Source organism: Enoplosus armatus, chromosome 6 (assembly GCF_043641665.1).
Source record: "Enoplosus armatus isolate fEnoArm2 chromosome 6, fEnoArm2.hap1, whole genome shotgun sequence".
Taxonomy (NCBI): domain Eukaryota; kingdom Metazoa; phylum Chordata; class Actinopteri; order Centrarchiformes; family Enoplosidae; genus Enoplosus; species Enoplosus armatus.
In genome coordinates this window covers 14,124,850-14,144,781 of record NC_092185.1, presented here as the reverse complement: position 1 = coordinate 14,144,781, position 19,932 = coordinate 14,124,850, and the positions used below count along the sequence as shown (strand labels likewise).

The 19,932-nt window shown below is 41.9% G+C and overlaps 1 protein-coding gene across 1 annotated transcript; it reads left to right on the top strand.

The window, feature by feature from the left end:
* The first annotated feature begins 378 nt into the window (after window positions 1–378).
* Window positions 379–19,715, top strand: camk1db (calcium/calmodulin-dependent protein kinase 1Db). Its single transcript, XM_070907029.1, has 11 exons — window positions 379–517; window positions 9,309–9,440; window positions 10,583–10,657; window positions 12,846–12,984; window positions 13,735–13,861; window positions 14,107–14,182; window positions 15,717–15,829; window positions 17,010–17,088; window positions 17,828–17,915; window positions 18,059–18,221; window positions 19,564–19,715. The coding sequence occupies exons 1-11, from the start codon at window positions 423–425 to the stop codon at window positions 19,713–19,715; spliced, it is 1,239 nt and encodes a 412-aa protein (XP_070763130.1). The 5' UTR covers window positions 379–422.
* Window positions 19,716–19,932: the final 217 nt, after the last annotated feature.

Genomic DNA, 19,932 nt, shown 5'->3' with positions numbered 1-19,932 from the left:
CAAGCAAGCAGCCCGACCTCAGCTCACCGCGTCGCCGCTTGACACTGACTGAATCCCGCCCGTGAAGGAGGAGGAGGGGGAGAGCCTGTGTTTCCCCGTCACTGTGATCTGAACAGCGGGGAAGCTCAGTGTCGGGATCCGCTACGTCAAACAGATTAGTCAAATAACCTCTCGGGGTAGGACATACCTCCCCTCCTTGGGCTTGCCTGGCTGCATGCGTGTGCTGAGGAAGCAACACAGTCTGCATTGACAAACAACCAGGGAGCTGTCGGCGAAATACAGAAGTGCACTACTTTTCTTTTCTTTTTCTTCTTCTTCTTTTTGTGGCTGGGTGAGACGAGCTGTGGTGATCCTCCAGCAGCTTCTCTTCTGTTCCTCCTCCTCCTCCTCCTCCTCCCCCCTCACCCCAACCCCGCTGCGAAATGGCGAGAGAAAACGGCGAGTCCAGCGATGGATCTTGGAAAAAGCATGTCGATGATATCAAGAACATATTTGACTTCAAGGAAGTCCTTGGGACGTGAGTAACAAGATAACGCAGCCTTGCGAGGCGACAAGAAAGTTTGTGTCCAGTTGAGCACATTAGCGTCAGGCAGCGATGACACATTGTACCGATTTAACGGAAATGAGAAGCAGACTGACAGCTGTTGAATACTCGGTGAATTCGACGGTGACAGAAAGAGACAGCGCCTCTTGAACTTATAGCCCTCTAAAAGATTCGCTTTTTAACATTAAGTCTGGAGCATCTTCAGCTAATTGTTCAGGGAGTGGAAATAATGCTTCATGAGACACAATAACGTGTGAAGTCAGACACGCGTGATGCCCCTCGTTATGTCACAGTTCATTCAGAAACTACTGCAGCGGGTTTGTCTTCTTCCAACAGATCAGATCAGGGCTGAAGCATGTACATGTAGAGCTTTGTGCAGGCAGCCATTGATTTTCTTTATTTTATTTTTTTTTGGAGGGGGGGGGTCGTTTTTGTACACCAGAACAACTCTGACAAAGACAGCAGGGCCTATTTGCATACACAAAGGGATGAAAGATGAAATCAGCTCCCAAATGAAGGGACCATCTGTGATGACTTGTGCTTTCCTCTTCAAACAGAAGAACAGATTTTTAGATGAGGGACATGATGTCTGGCTTTACAGACACATACTTGTAACACTAATCGTTCTGCAGCTCGCTTTCATTTGGCTTGTTCGTGTAGTTTAGGGGCCACTTTAGTTGAAGTTATTCTCTCGTCTTTGGACCGCAGAGCAGACGAATTCCAGAGTTTATTTTGGTCCGCTGTTAGTGCTGCTTGACTTCATGTCTTTTTTGTCTTTGCATAAGTTATGCTGCAGAAAGAGAGCCTAGGGGTTCCCCTGAGTGGAAGACCTAAAGGAAACAATCAGTCGTGCCTTCATGACAAACAATCTCAGGCAATCCATCTTGTGATGGACTGCCACATTTAATGGAGTATATTTCTCATTTTCCTGCCGGTCTTTATCCCCTAAAGACATGTCCGCCCTCCCCTGACTGAGAGGAATTTAATGTGGTGATGTTTGTTTTGTTTGAGATTCGGGGAAGGGCCGTGTCGAGGAAGGGGTCTCCCTGGGGAAATATGTTTGTTTTTTTTAATTTGGACTCAGAAACCGGTGTCAAGATGGCCTCTGGTCGCCGTGGTTGTAGCTCAACAAGGGAAGCTGGTCATTCATAGATGATAAAACAGACTCATCGTTGGTTTGCTGTTGGGATATAATGCAACCTCATTTTGAGTAAACTTTAGATATCATCTTCATCTCCTTCTCATTTGTGAAACGGTGCTGATCGGTGTGACCGCAGACCGTTTTTTCCTGAGGAGCAGCATCCATAAAATTGTCATACAGATTGGTGATTCATAAAGAGCACTTTCCACTTCAGCTGTTGTACTAAACAGTCAGATGTTCCTACCTGGAGGCTTGTTCTGATTTCCCCAAGGCTTTCATTTATGTGTGAAGAGCCTCTGAGTAACACCAGTGAATCATTGTGATTTACTGACCACACAATGGTCAGGTTGGAGGAACACACATCCCTTCGCCCACGACTCGGTGCACATCTTGTCACTGCTCGGCCCTCGTGTTACATGTTGTACAGAACACTCTCGTCCTGATTGACTTTAAGTAAGTTCCATTTACTAGTTCCTGTGTGTGTGTGTGTGTGTGTGTGTGTGTGTGTTAATCAGGGAGTGCCTTGTGGTCGCACAGCGGGGTTTACAACAGGCCACCTGGGGCAGAAAAGCCCAGCAGCTCTGCAGCTTTGCTTGAGGATTAAAAATGGAAGGACTGTTGGTCAGAGGAAGAGACATAGATTATCCTCCGTCTCCTCCTCCTCCTCCTCCTGCTCCTGCTCCACCTTTCAACTGTAGGTTCCTCGTTAGGTTTCCCCATCAATGTCCAAGTGGGATCATTTCTCTGCAGCGTCCTTGTGTTAAACAGAACTCTCTTTTTGCTTTCCACACACCGGTACCATACTTAAGTACAAATTTGAGGTACTTTACTTTGAGTATTTCCATTTTATGTTACTTTACACTTTCGGATGTGTTCATTTACAAAGTGCACATTGATGTGAACATCCTACAAAAAGAAAAAATTGGATTTCAACAGTTGCTGGAGGTCAGACTGCGAGTGTGTGAATGTCTGATTAGATATTGATGGGAATTTGGGAGCAGGAAGCCGGCGGCAGTGTCCATAAAGCTTTGGGCACACATCCTCCCTGTCTTTTCTTACAGTAGCTGTCGTGAGCTAATGAGATCTTCGCCACTGAAGCCGGTCCTCCTGCCTCACCGCCACTTGCCTTGCGGCTAATTTCAGACCCTTAAGCTGCTGATACTCTGTGGGAGCAAATTAAGTAACCTGACCACAAGCACCTTCAGAGATCCCAGCGGGGCAAGTGTTGCTAATGTGGAGCATAAGGCGGGTTGCTTCTCACCGTGGGGATGTTGAGATGTTTGTTTTAAACTAAAATATACTAGAGCCCGACTGATGAATAAGGGAGGTCAGTGTAGGTGTCGATATTGTCGACTGTACCGATACCAGTTTTTCCCGAATTTAAAATCTGTATACTTCACTGTATGTGGAACTCATAAGCAGGATTATTATGAAAGGATTGCTGTGGCACTGTGTCAGCGGCCGCCGTGACCTAAAATTGTCACAGATAGCGGAAACAAAAGACAAAGAACCTGTATTTAATGTGGATGAATCACACAAGGCTGACATATCCGCCAATATTAGCTTATCATCAATACATTGTTATTCGTGTACATTTGGCCAATAAATAAAAAGCAAACTGCTGCGGAGAAAGGCCAAAGATACGTTTGAGGTGATTGAGAAAAAGTGTCTCCATTACATCAGCAAGAATCGACAAATATATTTTTTCCTGTAAAAGTACACACGGTACATGTAGTGGGTACAGTTCTTCAGATACAAGCTGTAAGCACAACATTGGTATATTATCACTTGTCAAGTTGATATGTTGAACTTGTTAGCAAACAGTTGTTTATTTACACAGCCAGCAGTTATGGAGCAACGTTATCGTGATAAATTTAAGTCCAATATTCAACATTCTCTTATATCTGGCTCTTTATCAGATAAATGCTCCACCATGTTCGCCAGCTAGTCTGTGGGTTCTTCACTACGAGTGGCCCCTTTCACAATGGGATCCATCGTTGATATAGAAATATTGATTAAAGCTACTTTAAAAAACAAATTGAAGGAAGGAATCCTTATCAGAAATGTTAGTTTATGCTATGTGTTCATTTAGGAAGAAGAAAATGGTTTTATACATTGTTATATATTGATTTAAACTCTCAGAATATCCGGTATTGATTGGGCTCTACGACATAGTTTACTCAGAACTGCAGATATTTTATTTGTTTAAATGCCACGGCTAAAAAGCAGTCCAAAAATGATGCTTTCCAGTTGTGTCCCTTATAAGTTCTTTGTCACGTATTTCCAGAATCAAACTTTCTGAGATTTTAGTGCCAAAGTTGTCCTCTGTTAGCTCCCTCTGCAGGGCCAACCAGAGCTTAGCTGCAGCTGACTCATCCAGGTCACTTATCGCCACATCTCTATGATTATTTTCACCAACAAAGAAGAAAATGACCTTTTCTGAGTTTGATATTAATGAATAAACAGGCCTCTACAACAGATGCTAGCTCTGTCAAAGCCCTACTCTTCCGTGATGCATTACAGTGACTGCTGTGGCCTCCATGTATTGATCATTTTTCTGGAGCACAGCTTGTGTAGAGACTAGATGGGTCCTTGATGCAGTGAAAATGGCAGCTAGGCAACTAGGATGATGGAAGTCCTTAGTTGCTACCTCTGAAGAAGACACTACCTACCACTTCCCACCACCACCGCCACCGCTGTCCTCCAGCTACATCCACTGTGGGAGGAGATACTTTGTCATTGACCGTAATGATGGAGAGTCAAATAATTCACCAAGATAATGCGTAGTATGTTTTATGCGTAGTCATTTTCTGAGCTTGTATCACAGTGAATGCCTACAGAGCCTGAACTATCCTCTGCACTCAGGGAGTGGAAGTGTACCAGACTGCCCCATATCAGAGCACAGGAGGCAGTAATCACCCTCATTAAAATAATTCAGCTCCTCTCTGCCGGGCTGCTCCGTGGCTTTGGACAGGTTTCTGCCAAAACATTTCCCTCGAGCGATAGACATTTTTCCTTATTAGTTGTTTATGAGCGGCATCAGCTGTTATCAGCCTGTAAACTGACCATCCGTCACTGTTGGATCAAGAGTCTGGTGGACACAAAGTGCACATTCCTGGAAAGTAGCCTCAGGTCCTGTGTGCTGTTGGGTAATGGTTTCCAGCTTCAGTCGTTGGGGCTGTGAGAGCAGCTGGAATTTATTTTAGTCATATTATTGGAGTTGATTTAACTCTGCAGCACCAGATCAATACTGTTTACTACCTGGAAGGACAGAAAACCAGTGTTAGCTAGTCTGCAACACAACTGAATTTATGACCGCCATTGTACTTTACTTGAGTGCTACCCTTTTATACAACTTGTGCTTTTTCTCCACTACATTTATTTGAAAGTTATTTTATTTGGGACTATTTTAATTATGGATTAAGTGTATAAAATGTCAGAAAAATGTGAAAAATACCCATCAGAGGTCACGCCTTTGCATTGCTTGATTTGTCCCATCAACACTCCAAAATCTAAAAATACCCAGTTTAATCTCAAATAAGAACAAGGAAAGCAGCAAATGTTTGGCATATTTGCTTGAAAAACTACACAAAATGGTGGCAAAATAGCACTATTTCTCTGTCAATCGATTATTTCAGCTCTTCACTTTACAGATTAAGATTTTGCATAGAAAGCAGGTGATCAGTTTATAAAATACAATACATCTGATACATTCTAGATTAACCTGCCCAACAGCATGTAAAGTAGTTTAAATTAGTTCCACCTCGACCAGCTACAACTTCAAAATGCTGCTTAAACATAGAAACATAGAAAACTGATCCTACAGGACAGAGATATCTGCATATATTCCAGATGATGATGATGAGAATAATAATGAATATTGCAGAAAGTTGTGCCTTTTATTTAGAAACAATATAATTTTACAAAACTCTAGAGAATCGTATCACAGCTGAACAGATGGTGGTGTGAAGTCTGTTAAAAATAAGAAGTGTTTTGTGTAACTTTAGAATTATCTGCTGCCAGTAGTACTTTTCTTACCAAATTTGAGGGATCTTTGCTAAAATGTGTACAACTCTGTTAATTGAACGTGTATATAAATAATCTGCCATCAGAATCATTGTACTCATGATTGGGAGATCAGATCAGTGATGGTCCCAAATAGATTTTAGTGTACACTTTCCACCATTATGATTCCCTCACAAACACACTACATCAATTTTCTGGAGGCATAGATCTTATAATCTGTCATATTTCTGGTTAAAGTTGCACCGCTGAAGGGTGACTTTGAACACAGTAGGTTACAGCGGCGGCAGCTCTACCTGGATTATCAAGTCCTGACTTTTCCATCCCATATGTTGCGTAACGGGCCGCTGTAATGCATCTTACACAAGATGATTCACTGTGATTACTCAGCAGCACCACAATATGTGCGAACACCGCGGACGTCAATAAGCCTCAGTCGTCGAGACCCCCACCCCCGCCATCGAAAAAACATCTTCCATCAACACTGCCCTGAATTTCATAATCGCCAAGGACGACCAGCTGAGGTCACGGCCTGAAAAAGTTTTATGGGTGATTGCTCGATACAGAGCTTCGCTTTGCATCTTCAGCATCAGCCGGCCGCTTTCACACAGAGAGCAGCCCACATTCACATTTCACATTAGTCAGCCAGTTTGGCTTGGCCATCCTGCACATAGTGTGGTGGTGTTGTGTGACTGCAGACTGTCACACACACACACACACACACACACACACACACACACACACACACACACACACACACACACACACACACACACACTCACACTCTGCTCATACTGTCATCCAAGAGCCGTGAAGACGGAGCTCTGTGACTCTGGGAAGAACTTAAAAGTATTATTATTCAGCCGCGTGAGTCAGTGTGCTGACTTGATTGTGAGGTCTGAGACACCGGGTCAGGAACATTTTGCAGCCATACAATCATATTTATCTTGCGTAATAGATGGAGATGAGCTTCAATAAAGGGTCCAATTTAGATGGAGCTTTCTCTCATCACTTAATGCTGCGGCAGATCACATCTCGGATTACTGCAGAGATGAATTTGGTGTGCTGGTCGTCACATAGGTTGTCGACTAACCATTATTTTTATTATCGATTTAATCTGCAGATTATTTTATTGATTAATCGTTTAGTCTATGAAATATATATTTATATTTGTCTGACCAGCAGTCGAAAACCACAAGATATTTAATTTGCAATCATACATGACAATATTTTCTTCTGATCATCTAATGGTTCCAGCTCGAGAGTCATGTGTGATTGTTGTGGATGTGTTGCTGTATTTGTGGTGTGTGTTTGCATGTATGTGCAGATACAGTATGTGGGAAGTAGCGTCACCATATGCATGTCTCCAGCAGACATCGCACCTTCTTTTTCCTGTGAATTAGGAATGAATAGATTGAAGGCTGTCAGAGCTTGCAGCACAGTTTGCCATGCGTCGTCCACTGACAGAGCGAGGAAAGTCACAGGCTTGAATTCTGTCGTGTTGTCATTCACAGGAAGTGATGTTGCTGCTTGTCGATGTGGTGAGCAGGGGGACAGAAATGGTGCTGCACGCTCTAACCACCCTCTCAGTGTGTTCTCAGGTTTCCTGTGGTTTTAATCATTGTGTGTCTCCTGCTGCAGACAGCAGAACGCGTGCTCTGAAAAAAAAAAAAAAACGTGCAAGAGAGTAGCTCGTCAGGCTCAGCGTGCTGGTGGAGGAATTTTGTGCTACTCCTAAAGTCCATGCAGCTGTGGAAAGCGGTCGCATGCGCTGAATAGAAATGATGCTCATTGTCCCCACGGCAACAGCTGCGGTGGGAAGATAGTGCTGTAACGGGCCAGCAAGCAGTGCACCAACTCCCTCACTTACACAAGCCCTTGAATTTACATATAGTCCCACATCATGTGTCATAATGAGGTCAAAGTCAGGAGGGCGTACGCTCCAGGCCCTCTTACCTCTGTTTGTTTGCAGTGAGTGTGTTCCACCTCATCACACCTGGGGCCGGGCTTTGTGACCAGGTAGTGTGTTTGTGCACTGGTCTGTTTATGTGTCGTGGCTCAGACTGACCCCCCACCCCCCACCCCCCTCCTCGTGTGCGATGGTGGAGTGAGGGATTAGCGTGGATTTGATGGCCTCAGTGGGACTTAGTGCAGCGAGCGGCGCTGAGTTTAGAGCCCGTTGGGAGGAACTGATTACACTTTGAGAACGTAATGGACCTTTTGATGTTGGCCGTCTTGCTTTTTGTAAGATGGTGGATCACTTTAGGTGTGTTCCTCTATACATCACTTTTACTTTTGTATAACTGATGATGATCCAACAAGACCGGCAGAAAGCAAATGCAGGAGGCAGTGCAGTTAAAAACAGATGGCGGCCATTGTCATACTTCCTGGGCTTGTCCTTTATTTTTTTTCATACTGGCAAGAGATTACTAAAGAGATAATGAAAACAGTTGGATTAGAAGTTGACTGCTCTGTTATAACATTACACAGATACATTTATGACACAGGATAAATATTTCTTTTAAATACTTTTAGCTGCTAGCAAGAAAGCCATCACTCAGAAGTGGCTTCTGGGAAATGCTCCGACAAGAACAAGTGGACTGCAATTGTGAATGAAATAAACTGTACAGAGAAACTGACCTTTATCTCAAGACTGAGATGTGAACAATATGTAAAATGTTGGAGAAAATTGACTATAGTATGTGCCTATAAGATGTAATTACGTCATTGACAGACCCTGTTGCTGTATTTTGTTGCCCATGATAACCCACTCATTTAGCTTGAAAATATCAATAGAACTAAAGTTAAAGAAAACCTTTTATGTCAACTGTTTAAGATCAAAATGCTGAGAGAAAAGGGAAAAACTTGCAGAAAGGACAAAAAGTAAAAGTAATTTTAAAACCGCAGAGTAGAACTCCAGAAAATCTCAGTCTTACAGCCTCAGGCTCAATTTACAGTTTTATTTCTTATGCTGATGCGTTTTGGCAAACAAGCCCTCATCAGACCCAGGATTATTTTATCCTTTTAGATCATATTAGTTGTTTTGGTCCAGTGAACAGAGAGTTTCAAATCATCAATCCTTTTAACATCTTCAAGCCCTGCTGAGGATGCATGGAGGAAAAAGGTGCCTGTGAAGGTGTGTAATGAAAACAAGTGGGGGGAGGGGCAATCATGCTGCCTGCTCAGCGAGATTTATTAAGGTGGATTGAATGTGGTATCATAGCAACAGATACAGATTGCTTGAGCAAATATTCCCTTAATTCCGTATTTGTTTTTAAAGGCTCTCATGTATGGAGACAGATGGCAGCGGAGGACACGCTATCTGCTGTCCTAAATGCGTGTTTTTTAGAGGTTTTAAAAGTGTTTGCAGTGCTTTTGGCTGCACACGAGCACCAAGCGTAAGCCAACAGAGAAGGCTGTCGGCCATAGTCAGGGTCTTTGCCAGTTCTCAGTAAATATTCACAATATGCTGTTTGTGTACTCTGGCCTGTCTGCCTCTGAGTGCCCTCTATCTACTCACTGACGACGAGGCTTCCTGTGTCAATATTGCCTGAGTGCATATAAAGCAGGACTAACATGTTTCTCCTTTCTCTCTTGCAGCGGTGCGTTTTCTGAAGTGGTGATGGCTCGGGAGAAGGCCAAAGGAAAGATGGTCGCAATCAAGTGCATCCCGAAAAAAGCGCTGAAGGGGAAGGAGACGAGCATCGAAAATGAAATCGCCGTGCTTAGGAAGTAGGTACCGCACGACTGAGTTGAGGGGGAGTTTGCAGAAGAAGAAGAAGAAGAAGAAGAAGAAGACCACTTTAGAAAGGGTCACCACCTCGCGGCGGCGGCGGCGGGGAAGCTTGTGTTCGTGTGTGTCTCTCTCCACTCTGTGTAATGACTCAGAGTCGGGATGCCGGTGCCGCTCAGTTTATTTAACAGCCATTGTCAGGCTTAAGTGACTTCCCTTTTGAATCCCATTTATCCACCATTTTGGGTCTTCACTGTGTACACACACACACTCATACACACACTCACACACACCTACACGCGGGGTAAGATAGGACTGCATTGACACCAGGTGACACTCCATCCCCCACCAGGGCCTGATGGGTATTTCCCCCGAGAAGCTCAGTTATCATTCACTCTTGAAGTGAGCATGGCAGTTGTTGGGTGTAGTTGCCTGGTTACAGTTGCTATCCTTTGACTTCCTCCTTCTTTTTTCTCTCTCTCTGTCTTGATTTCTCCCTCTCTTCATACTCTTTACTTGGTTGTTTTGTCTAACAGCCCTCAAACTGCAACCTCATTTTTGTTCTGGACTTAGAAAGGAAGTTGCGAAGGTTGTTTAGTCCTTTGAGACTCTCTCTTCGCCTCCTCCAGTTCCACCCCCACCTTTTCCTTTTCAGCCACCTGCCCTTGTGAACACGCTCTGTCATCTGCATATCTCGTTGCAGAGGCTTTTTTCTTTCTTTTTTAAATGCTAAAACCTTGTTGGTTGGTTGCCTGGACACAGACTCCCAGCATCTTGATCCGTCCTATATTATTTTCTTCAGGTGCTCCTGCTGACGGGGCTTGCCGCTTCATGACTCATTGATTAGCATCCTCTAAGAATCCCCCCCACCCCCACCCCTTTGCTCTCCATCACACACAAAAGGTTTTCTCCCTTGTGTGAAGGATACACTTTGCCAGGTCCATTTCTGACAAGCGTGAATTTACACATGAGTCTAAATACAGGCAAAGTGCTGTAACAGAAAGCAAAAAACGCTTCATTATGAGTTGGCAGGGCATCATTTTACCAAAAGAAAAGGCTAATTGCACCTCATTAGTGGCCTGTGCTGAAATGAACAGAGGCTGACAGCAAGCAAAGTGAATTTTCTGTTCTCCCTCTCCAGGATAAAGCATGAGAATATCGTGGCTCTGGAGGACATCTACGAGAGCTCAAACCACCTGTACCTCATAATGCAGCTGTAAGTACATCAACCCACCACATTATTTGTTAAGGTCAGCTCTTTGTCTCCCATTTGGCCGGTCATTTTGATAATGTGTTGTGCTTTTTGCTTGAATAAGCGTCTCTAATGTGCTTGAGGTATTTTTGCCCTCAGATGAAAGTGATGAGTGAATGGACGAGATGAACATGATATGCAGATAACAGAGTATAGAGAATATGTTTATCTGAGGGTTAGATGAGAAGATTGATACCACTCTCATAACTGTACTGTTAAATATCAGCAGCCGGTTAGCTTAGCTTAGCACAAAGACTGGAAACGGGGGGAAACAACAAGTCCAAAGGTATGTTGTTTGTTTAAAAAAACAAAAAAAAACAAAGTGTAACAACAATGAGTTGTGGTTTTATGGGGGGTCATGTAGCGGACTAGCTGGTATTATTGTTATTGCGGACTAGCTGGTATTATTGTTATTATATTTGAGTCTCTGAGCTAAGTATCTGTTTTTCAAAAAATAAATCATCATCGCTGATCATTTAAAAACCCTGAACGTCGTCTAAAATAAATTATTGCTGAAGGTATTTCCACGATCCACAGAGAGATTTTCAACCCTTTTCCTAAGTTGCGGCTTTGTTTCTATCCAGGTAGCCAGAAATTTGGCTTGGGCATTTTTATGACACAAGGAATATGTAAACACTAGTTTTTGTTGGAATATAACATACTAGACAGTAACACCAATATAGAGAATTATAACTGATACTAAAATCTTATCATTTTAATTAATGTCGTACAAATTCAGCAAGCACACATGTCATTTCAGGCTACCACCCTGTCATCACCATGACTAGCAGTAACTCCAAGAAGTCACTGCACCTGGACAGGAAATAATTCGGCACATAACCCTCCATAAAACTTGTTGTTTTTATGCTTTGTACGGATTAAACAAACAAGATAAAACATGTTAATTTATGAGCTTCAGAGGTGCTGGTAGGCTGTTTTTTTTTTACCTATAACAGAGGCAGGCTAGGTGTTTCCCCCTGTTTCCAGTCTTTGTGCTAAGCTAGGCTAACTGGCTCCACGAGAGAGGTATCGACTTTCTTATCTAATTCTCTGCAAGAAAGGGAATGAACATATTTAATTAAAGCTCTGAAAGCTTGAGCTACAGCTTGCACTGAGGCTGTCAGAGCTGTTGATGGAGGCTGTTGTTGCTGTTTATGTAGCACATATCTTGTTAAATGCATTTCAGTCAGTGTTTGTGGAGGTGTATATGTGACAACTGTTCCTCTGTGTCATTACCGTTTTCCTGTGTGTGGCATATGTCGTCATGATTTCAGAGACCTTTCCCCTCACCACATAATTTCACAGTGTTTGTGACTAATGCACCTGCAATTTCGGCAGCGATTATCTGCCCTCATTGTACCTCTGCAAGGTGCACAATGTTGCCCTGAAGTCTCACTTATAAAAACGGTGAGTGCCAGTCATCTTTGAAAGCGGGCACATACTGAAGATTGATGCTCAATTTGAAATGAGTCACCTGTTGTGTCTGCCTTTTATAATGTGACTTTAAAGTAGTTGAAGAATTGCTGGTACATCAGTTGCAAACACTGCAAAGTTACATAATGTGACAAAACGAGTCTCAAAAATTATGAGTTTGATAAATGCCAGAAAACTGCATTTGGAAAAATAGTGAGTTAGTGGCACTGAAAAATTTAATTCGATCAAAACCTCTAACAGATGAAGCAAAGACCAAAAAAAAGCCAAAACAAAATTAGCGTCCCATGACTAATTATAACCTTTATTTTGCAAAGTTATATGGTGTTTTGATTAATAAACATGCGTCTAATTGATTGAAAACAGACAATGTATGCAAAAAGAATTTTTAGGACAGATGTAAAGAAAGAGTTTAATTTCAACAAGCAGGCTGTTTTAGAGTTTGGGGACCCTGACAGTAAATAAAACCGTGAGTTTTAAGACTAAATTAGGGGATTTGGGGGCGGGACATATGCATACAAAAGTAAAAGTAAAATACATTGCTTTTGTAAAGGGGAATGAAAATAGAGCAGCATGTGCTTCCCCATATACAAATGGTAAATAGTAGTCAGCCAATCAACAATTTGTATTCACAGTGTCTTAATCAATCACTTGTGATTAGGTAATAAAAGAAAGTATCATGAAATAAACCGGTCTTGTGTTGTGTTCTGTGTGCTAACAGGGTGTCTGGAGGTGAGCTGTTTGACCGCATCGTAGAGAAAGGCTTCTACACAGAGATGGATGCCAGTCGGCTCATTCGACAGGTTCTGGATGCCGTCAACTATCTGCACTCCATGGGCATTGTGCACAGAGACCTGAAGGTACAATTCATTCATTTAATTTCCTCAATGTTCATAGTTACTTTTAAAGCATGTCTGGCTCTGGCCCCAAAGCTATACAGCAGAAATGTTGACTCCATGTGAGCCAGATCGCAGGCTTAGATCGACAGGTGGGGCCAAAGTCGAGGCTTAAATCTAAAGTGGCCGTGCTTTTGCCGTCGGCTTTGGAACGACCTGCCTGGGAAGAAAAGGTTCACAGAATCAGTGTTTTAAATCATTTCTTAAAACACATTTATATATATATATATATATATATATATATTATATTTATAGACTTGCTATTATGTCGTCTTTGTGTTGTTTTTATTTGTATTAATTTATTAATTTAGTCTTGCTTTGTTTGGCCTTACTGTTTGGCTCTCTGTTGTTATATTGCCTTTTGAGTATCCTGCTTTTGCTTTGTCTGTCAAAGCACTTTGAAAACAGCTTTTAAAGGTGCTATATACATAATATTATTATTATAGTCTTTTTAGTTCCATATATAACATAATCCACTGCATTTGTTGTTGAAGAGCTGAATATGTTTTGCCAGTCTTACTGAGGGGGGAATCCCTGCTATGTAAGTGACATTACTTGAGAGCTTGGTGAGGATCATCCACAAAGGCTAAATGTCACTCGCTCAACTCTTTTGTTTCATATTTTGTCTGAAGTCTTACCGCCTGGATGACATACAGCACAGAAGGTCACACAGACAGAGACACTTTTTTTTTTACTCTTTCCTCTTATTTCCAGCCTGAGAACCTGCTGTACTTCAGCCCCCATGATGAATCAAAGATCATGATCAGTGACTTTGGCTTGTCAAAGATGGAGGGCACAGGTGACGTGATGGCCACCGCCTGTGGGACTCCAGGATACGTGGGTGAGGACGCCCTCTGAGCTCTGGCTTTGGTGGAAATGAGATAATTAGATACACTAGTTGGCTAAACATGATCTAATCTAATCTGCCAGTAGCCACAGGTCAACCTTAACCATCTGCTAAAGGCAAACCACCAAACATTCACATTGTTCTCCAGCCTCTGTGTTATGGTGAATGGTAGAAAACTGTTTGCATTGTTTCACTTGATGAATGTTAGTTTTATGACCATTTTTTAAATATTGTTCCAGCTCCTGAGGTTTTAGCTCAGAAGCCCTACAGTAAAGCTGTGGACTGCTGGTCTATTGGGGTCATCGCTTATATTCTGTAAGTGCTCATATAAATGTTGTCATTAACTGAAGCTTATTTTGTGTGTTTGATAGCTTGATTTCCATGTGGGTTTTTTTTTGCCTTTATTTGAACAGGAAGCTCTCATTCAGATCACAAACCACCAGGAAAACCTCATAGATATTAAAAACCACTTTATAAATAGTGTCCTGACCAACAAAGGGAGCAAAGTCAGTAATCTTCAATCTCAAACATCTTGAAACGGATAACAAGATTAGAAGTGAAAAATAGATAAGAGTCTGCAGCTAGCTGCTCTGTGAGGCTTCACTGAGGCACAGCAGTAAAAATAAGTAAATACTAACATTAGCATGCTAACTTGCTCACAATGACAATGCTAACATGTTTATGTTTAGCAGGTACAATGTTCACCATCTTACACCGTGTCCCAAATACATACGACATACTGATTCTACGCAGGTTTTTAGTATGCAATGTGTTCACACTAGTATTAAATCTTAAAACAAACAACATTTTAATGTCAATTTGTGAGTTTAGTTGGCAGTGACGTTCCAAAGTTGCAGTTTGATTGACAGAGATGATAAGATAAGATAAATGAATCCTTTATTAATCCCTCAGCGGGGAAATTTGCATTGTTACAGCAGCATGCAGGATAGTGCAATAGAGACATAAGTAGAAAATCAAGATATAATAAATAAAAACAATAAAGGCCGTTATAAAAAGCTACTAAAGCTAAAAAACAACTATAATTTATAAATGTACAAGTTCACAGGACGAAAGAAATAAAGGTAAAGGAATTATACTGTATTGCACGTAGAGAGATGTAGATATTGCACCATTTGTTATACATTCAGAAATATGTGGATTGTCCATTTCGGTGTGTGGTCTCCCACACCATAGCGTGGTTCAAAATAGTAAAATATGTCAAAACATCAATAAGAAACATGTTAAAGATCACATCCTAAAAACAATACAATGCAGCACCTTAAAAGCAGTCAAAAACAATATACAGCAATGGATGCAGAACCACTGTTGGCAGGTCAACATCATGGTCTGAGGGATGCCCACAGCTACTGTTCCTATGTTACAGAGCCTATACAGCTTTCAGTGGAAAGTGTTCCATGAGGCTGCCAAACTAATTAAGTGGTGTCGCTTGTTAGCAAAGAGAAAATCCCTGGTCTCGTTATCCATTTGTTACGTGTGATGAATTTTAAGGTAATTAAGTGGAAGAGTTTTTGATGCCTTCACAAATGAGGCTTCTGCCTGGTGGTTTCATAATCAACTTGATATTTTTATGTTGCAGATTTGCAGTTTGCATGTCAATTTTTTCTATATCATATGGAAATTGACTGTTTTTTGCTCTCTTAGTGTCCATGTAGTCTCTGTAATCCCTCTGAACCTTCTACTATCGCATGCTATATGAAGAATCAAACTGCCTGTGAATGAGATTAGGCCACAGCAAATCCTTAGATTTGGGTTAAAGTTTCTAACATCAGCTGGGTGACGGCACTCACATAGACTGTTGTTGTGTAATCATCCATCTTCATCTTCTCAGGCTTTGCGGTTACCCTCCTTTCTATGACGAGAACGATTCGAAGCTCTTTGAGCAGATTCTCAAGGCAGACTATGAGTTTGATGCGCCGTATTGGGATGACATATCAGACTCCGGTAAGCTATGACGTGTGTGTGTGTGTGTGTGTGTGTGTGTGTGTGTGTGTACGTACTGTGTTTTTTTTGAAAATGAATGGTAACACTTTTTATTTTACAGGTCCCATAGTTTTCTAATAATTTTAAGTAATAAACGGAAAGAGGCAGTCAAAGGCTATTAGACGAATCAAAAATGAAATTAGTTTTCCTATTTGGGGTCTAATCACACATCTAATCATTTATCTAATCCCAATTTTCCCAATGCAACAATTTCGACTTTCCTTACCACATTTACAATTGTCCTAATAATAAATATATGGTAATTAGCATGGTCATCTATATCCAGAGCAGTGATTGGTCAATGGTGCGTGTGTGCGTGCGTGTGTGTAACGAGATGACTAGTTACTTAGCTAGCTTACCTGATAACATTGGTAACCACTGAGTGCTAGAGTTTCAGGTACCTAGATGCAGCTAACTGATGTTACTCTTCCATATACTGCATAGTGCTGTAGCATCACTGTTGTAATCTCTTGTAATAGTAGTTAGCAGGTTAACGCTAGCAAAGCTAGCTAGCTCACGCTAATCAAAGTTCACAGACAGACACACCACTGACTCTTTAAGTTTTTGTTAGCCAACAAGCAATACACAGTCTGTTAACCTTTTACTGCCTTTTATTGGTTTCCGGGGTCCATAGATGTTTTTGGGAAGGATCCTTGAAAGGATGTTCTATTGGGAGATAATTTCACATAATAACTTAATAACTTAGAGAGAGTTTTAGTCAGCAGGTCAGTCAACATGCTGAAATGAAAAAGGTTTCTTTCTGTATAAATTACGTGCACATATACAGTTCAACAGTTCGCAGAATTATGTTTACGATATTACATTAGTTTAAATGGAGTTTCTCCAGTCATGTACCGTTATTTCAATGAAATTCTTCTGGAAATCAGCCACTACTGTAACAATTCCTCCTTAAAAACTGGTATTTAGTATGTGTGCTGCCTCAGAACATCGTCCCTATTTTCCCTATAACTACTACAAATTACATACTTCTTTCCAGGAACTGTCTGTAGGAAAGTCTTCAAGAAATTGCAAGACTCGTAAAATAAAGTGTCACAAAAAACCTTATTACTATCCACTGTGGCCGAGTATAGAACATGTTCTCAGCTGGACATGTTCTTGACCTTTTCAATTCCCTCCACAGCCAAAGACTTCATCAGCTGCCTAATGGAGAAGGACCCAGAGAAGAGATTCACATGTGACCAGGCTCTTGAGCACCCTTGGTGAGAAACTAACCGACGCCACACTGCGCCCCAACCAGACAATCACAGGGAACCACACATCTTGGTGTGATAAAACAGCAGTATGACGCAGATTGCCAGGCTTACGCATTTGTCATGGAGAGCATGTCCTCCCACTGTCATCTGTCGCCATGGCTCCGAGCCGCCAACCCACCTCTGCTCGGCACCACCAGCCCTCAGAGAGAAATCTGCTGAATAAATGGCTGCCAATTAGTGGCTGGCGTCCTGAAGGATCCTTGAAGAATGTGGAAGCTTTAATGAACAATTAGGATGTCTTCCCAGGCTTGAGCCGGAGCTAACGAGAGCGAGCTGGCGTGGGCTGCCGTCTCCGGCTGATGTGGCCAATATGAATACGTCTGTTAGCCAGTAATGGGCCTTTTGGGTTCTGGGCAGGTGGTCGTTCTGATACAAATATGTGGTTTGTGACACCGGTAACGGTTATCATAACCGAGAGAAATGGCTTTCATTGACAAGGTTTCATGCAGAGATATTATGATGAATGTGACAGTGATTCAGTGTGTGAGCGCCTGCTAAAACATCGCCCCATCAATCAAACACGTTTTAGCAGAATGAAAATAAACGATCCGGACAAACAGGAAAACAGCATGTGGATGATTCCCCAGGTATTACAGATGCAAATACAAATCCTTTGGGCAGTGCTGTGTTTGTATGTGTGAATTGTTATTTATGTGACCTAAAAGGACTTGACTTTAATTTTCAGGATTGCTGGAGACACCGCTCTCTGCAAGAACATACATGAATCAGTCAGTCGACAGATGCGGAAAAACTTCGCAAAAAGCAAATGGAGGGTGAGCACACAAGCCTTCAACTGCCTTGATGATCAAATACTACTAAAAACACACAACATTTTACTCTTTTATTTTAATCAAAACATACAGTGGTTTGTCTGTCTTTGGTGTTACATGTGTCTGTTTACACCCTCTCTTCACAGCAAGCCTTTAATGCGACGGCTGTGATCCGCCACATGAGGCGCCTGCAGCTGGGCACCAGCTTTGGCAGCAGCATTCAGAGCACCAACTCCTCGTCCAACCCTCAGAGCCGAGCTCCAGCCAAGAGCCAGTCTGTGGACTGTGCCCCGCTCTCCCTGAAGGACTGTGAGTGACACTTCGGATGTTCCCTGTAGACACGAACATGTCCAACTTGTAGTACTCAGTTGAGCTCTGCTCACGCTGCTGCCGTCTCCACTGAGCTCATTGGCAACTGTTTAAAAAGCTCGCGAGGACTAATTTTCAATTAAACAGACTAAACTGAGTTTGACACGAACCACGTGGTCATGACGTCTCTAGTGCCATTTAATTTAACATAAGCTCTTTTAAAAATGGAGGCCTGTTACAACACCGGCTCTAATAATTGGTTTTGTTTACTACTTACTTTATTAATCATTTAAGTAATTTATCAAACAAAAAAAACAAATAATTTGCTGGTTCCAGCTTTTCACATGTGAGGATTTTCTGCTTTTCCGTCTTTAAAATCATTGCACATAAAATAACTGAATCGATTTCTAGGAAAATCGATTAATAGACTATGGAATTAAGCTGCCAGGCACAAAACTAATGAGCAGATTAATTAGTCATCAAAATGATTATTATTAATGTGTTCATTAGCTTTTGTATAGTGCTGAAGTATATTGTATTTTCTAGATCGTAATGGAGAGTCAGTGCAATATGTTGTGATTGACAATAACGTATGTTCAACAAAGTAATCTTAGCTTGAGGTCCACGTACAGGCTTTTTTTTTAGCTTTCAACCACACCTCATGGTTTTCGTCAACAGATAGAGATTGCTCAGTTGTCATGGAAATAGCTCAGTATTATTTATTACTTCTACTCGGTAATGTTTTTACTATTTCCAAGGCCAAGAATGAAGGATGGAAAACATATATATTTTATATATCAATAAATCCCATGAAAAGAGCAAAACCAACAATGAATTAATCCCACAGTTTTGTCTGTGTAACCAAAACCATATATATGTTTATTCCTCTGTGTCATAGACGTCCATTGTTGTCCAAAAAATAATTGAGTCACACTGTTTCACTGGGTGACATGTTCCTTCATTACAATGGACACGACACACTGCTGCTGTAAATAGTCACTAGAGGACCAAATAACATTTAAAACTACAGAACTCAGTTGTTTCAGGAAATTATTTAGCCTCTTTTTGAAAATGAAAGTATATATTTTTGACCTTTTTTAAGATGGAAGTCTTCAATAAAAACCAATGGGCTCAGGGTTCAGTGCCACAGACAGGTTGGGAATTCGTAAAGTATTGAGAGATGGCCTTTTTGGTTGAGTTGGGTCTTTGTTGATCTTTTCTTGGGATTTGTTGACAATGATTAAAACACAGAACATTTCCTGACTGATCCTTGAACTCGTAGTCAAATAAAACTCACTTAATGACAGGCAACTCCTTGCTGAAACTATATTTTCTCCTTCAGGTCCTCCAATAGCTCCTTTGCCCTCTGCAGTTAAAGTTTACAATCAGGACTCTGACGCCACCTCTCCTGCACGAGAGGAACCGTCGGTGGTGGGCGAGCCATCGCGGCCACGACCCTCCACCGTTACTGTCATCCACACTGGGACTAAATGACGCCAGGTTCCGCGGGAGGTGAGCTGGGAGACCACAGAGCTTTGAGACGGGATGAAACCATCCCAGGCCTCACTGATCAAATGTCATTGCCCAGTTTGCCCATCCCGCAACCTCCCACCTGTTTCTGCCAACCACGGGAGGAATTTGAGGAGCGTTGGCTCAGCTCCATTTACCATGGCTCAGTGCGGCTGCGCCCCCTTCCCACTGTCATACAGAC

Coding starts and splice junctions, on each gene's coding strand:
- camk1db (XM_070907029.1), top strand. CDS start 423: ATGGCGAGAGAAAACGGCGAGTCCAGCGATGGATCTTGGAAAAAGCAT. Junction 518..9,308: donor TTCAAGGAAGTCCTTGGGAC/GTGAGTAACAAG, acceptor TCTCTCTTGCAG/CGGTGCGTTTTCTGAAGTGG. Junction 15,830..17,009: donor GGATGACATATCAGACTCCG/GTAAGCTATGAC, acceptor TTCCCTCCACAG/CCAAAGACTTCATCAGCTGC.